The sequence below is a fragment of the Silene latifolia genome, chromosome Y, assembly GCF_048544455.1.
Source record: "Silene latifolia isolate original U9 population chromosome Y, ASM4854445v1, whole genome shotgun sequence".
NCBI classification, from domain to species: Eukaryota; Viridiplantae; Streptophyta; class Magnoliopsida; order Caryophyllales; family Caryophyllaceae; genus Silene; species Silene latifolia.
The window spans coordinates 118,868,483-118,871,330 of record NC_133538.1 but is presented as its reverse complement, the minus strand read 5'-3'; the positions used below and the strand labels follow the sequence as shown (position 1 = coordinate 118,871,330).

The 2,848-nt window shown below is 41.6% G+C and overlaps 1 protein-coding gene across 1 annotated transcript; it reads right to left on the bottom strand.

Annotated features, from left to right (window-relative positions):
* Nucleotides 1-1,380: 1,380 nt before the first annotated feature.
* Nucleotides 1,381-1,848, bottom strand: LOC141628791 (uncharacterized). Its single transcript, XM_074441888.1, has one exon. The coding sequence runs from the start codon at nucleotides 1,846-1,848 to the stop codon at nucleotides 1,381-1,383; it is 468 nt and encodes a 155-aa protein (XP_074297989.1).
* Nucleotides 1,849-2,848: the final 1,000 nt, after the last annotated feature.

Genomic DNA, 2,848 nt, shown 5'->3' with positions numbered 1-2,848 from the left:
AAATGCGATGTATTAATAATCTTCCCCCCGTAAAAAGAACTTCGTCTCAGAAGTTTACTCCCGACACTATAATTACCAAAAATTCCATGTCCCTTACTGCCCAAAGGGTTGATGGAGGTAGGTTAAAACAACACGCGACTAGGATGGTATGACTAACTAGAATGTTATGAGGTGAGGTAATGAAAAACTAAGGAGAAGAATGAAGGAAAACTTTTACTTCTTGTACTTGCGTAATACGCCCTACCCCTCTAGAAACACGGTTATGACCTCGTAACCAAACTTATACCTGTGCGAAAAGGCGAGGGTATCATTCTTTCATGGTTTCCTTGGCCTCCTCTACTAGATGGTTAGACCACAATACTTTTACCAACATCATCTCACCACGTATTGTCTTCCGTACCTTACGGTCTAGGATCTCCTTGGGTATTTCCATACACGTTAAAGCATCATCTAACTCGATCATTTCTGCCTCAAGTATATGTGAAGGGTCACTTATGTATTTACACAATTAAGACACATGAAAGACGTAGTGAACTTGGTCCAAGGCCGGGAGAAGTGCTAAACGGTAGGCCAGTTCCCCGACTATACTCAATATCTCATAAGACCCAATGAACTTGTGGTTTAACTTGCCTCTTTTCCCTAACCTCAGTACTCCCCTCATGAGTGAAACCTTGAGTAACACCGTATCTCCCACCGAAAATTCAATGTCACTTCTCCTCAAGTGGGCATAACTCTTTTGCCTATCTTGTGCCGCCCTTATCTTCTCTCTGATCACATGGACTTGGTCAATCATGTCTTGGATAATTTGAGTACCCAACAAAACGGAATCGGTGCTATCATCCCAGCATATTGGACTTCGACACTTCCTCCCATACAAGGCTTCAAACCGTGCCATACCAATGCTATCATGGTAGCTATTGTTATAAGAAAATTCGATCAAATGTAGCCTATCTTCCAAGATCCCCCAAATTCCAAGATGCAAGATCTCAACATGTCTTCCAAGGTATGGTTGGTTCTCTCCGTTTGCCCATCCGTTTCCAGGTGGAAGGCTGTACTCATCTTCAATTGAGTACCGAAAGAGCTTTGAAGCTCTTGCCAAAACCTTGAAATAAATCGCAAAGCACGGTCCGACACAATATCTTTTGGAAATCCATGCAGCTTGACCACATATTTGCAATATGCATTTGCTAATTTCACCTTGCTCCAAGTGTCTTTCATTGCAATGAAATGAACTGTTTTGGTTAACCTATCTACAATGACCCAAATCATGTTGTTCGCCTTTTTAGTTCTTGGTAACCCCACTATGAAATCCATAGATATTGACTCCCACTTCCATTCTGGGACCTCTAGTGGTTTAACTTTCCCTTGTGGTCTCTTGTGTTATCCTTTCAGCCTTTGGTAAGTCAAGCATCTTGCCATAAATTCCGCCACTTCCCTCTTTATGTTTGACCACCCAAAGGCCTTCTTAAGGTCCTTGTACAACTTATCACCACCCAGGTGCACCGAGTAGAGTGTATTATGAGCTTCATTCATGATCTTTTTCTTAAGTTCTTCATCATTTGGTATGAACCACCTCCCTCTAATTCTATGGCTTCCGTCCTTATTCAACTCAAACCTTGAGGGCTCACTCTTCTCTAGCACTCCTTTCCACTCTTGGATCTTCACATCACTTGCTTGATTCTCCCGAATTTCATCGTACAACTCGGGTTCTAAAGTTAAGTCCCCGACTGCCTCCCCTTTTCTCATCATATAAATACCCATTTTCTTCACTTCTTCCTTTAACCTTAGAATGGACAAGGCGGTACACAAGGAGTGCACCGACTTCCTAGTCAAGGCATCGACCACCATGTTGGCTTTCCCTTAATGGTACACTATCTCAATATCATAATCCTCAATGAGTTCAATCCATCTTCTTTGTCTAATGTTCAACTCTTTTTTGGTGTATATGTATTTCAAACTCTTGTGATCGGAAAACACCTTCAAGGTCACTTCATAAAAGTAGTGCCTCCAAATCTTCAAGGAAAAGACAACGGCTCCCAACTCTACATCATGTGTTAGGTAATTCTCATCATAGGACTTATTGTCGCGATGCATAAGGAATGACTCTACCATTTTTCTTAAGTAGACATCCCAAACCATTCTTTAAAGCGTCGGTATAAACTTCAATATTTTAACTCCCTTCCGGCAAGGCTAACACCGGGGCTGTGGTTAGGCGCTCTTTTAGGGTTAAAAAGGCCGTCTCACAACTCTCGTCCCACTTGAAACAGTTTTCCTTTCTCATCAATGACGTCGAAGGTCTAGCGATCATGTAAAAGTCTTTCACGGATCGTCGATACGGCTAGACCTAGGAAACTTCAAATTTCCGCTATATTCTTCGGTACTACCCACTTTGACACGGCCTCAATCTTTGTAGGGTTCACGAAAACTCCTTACCTTGATATCACATGGCCTAGGAAAACAAATCTCACACTTACTAAGCTTTGCATAAAGTTGATGCTCCCTTAAGGTTTATAACACGATTCTTAAGTTCTCTTCTTGCTCCTCTTTGGTCTTAGAGTGGACCAAAATATCGTCTATGAACACCACTATGAACTTGTCCATGTACAGATTAAACACCCTATTAATAAGATCTATGAACGCGGCCGGGGCTTTCGTCAACCCGGATGGCATCACTACGAATTTATAATTTTATATCTTGATCTAAATGCGGTTTTTGGAATGTCCTCCTCTTTAGTCTTTAATTGATGATAGCCCGACCTTAAGTTAATCTTTGAAAATACTCTGGCTCCACTAAGTTGGTCAAAGAGATTGTCGATCCTTGGTAAAGGGTACTTGTTCTTGATGGTGA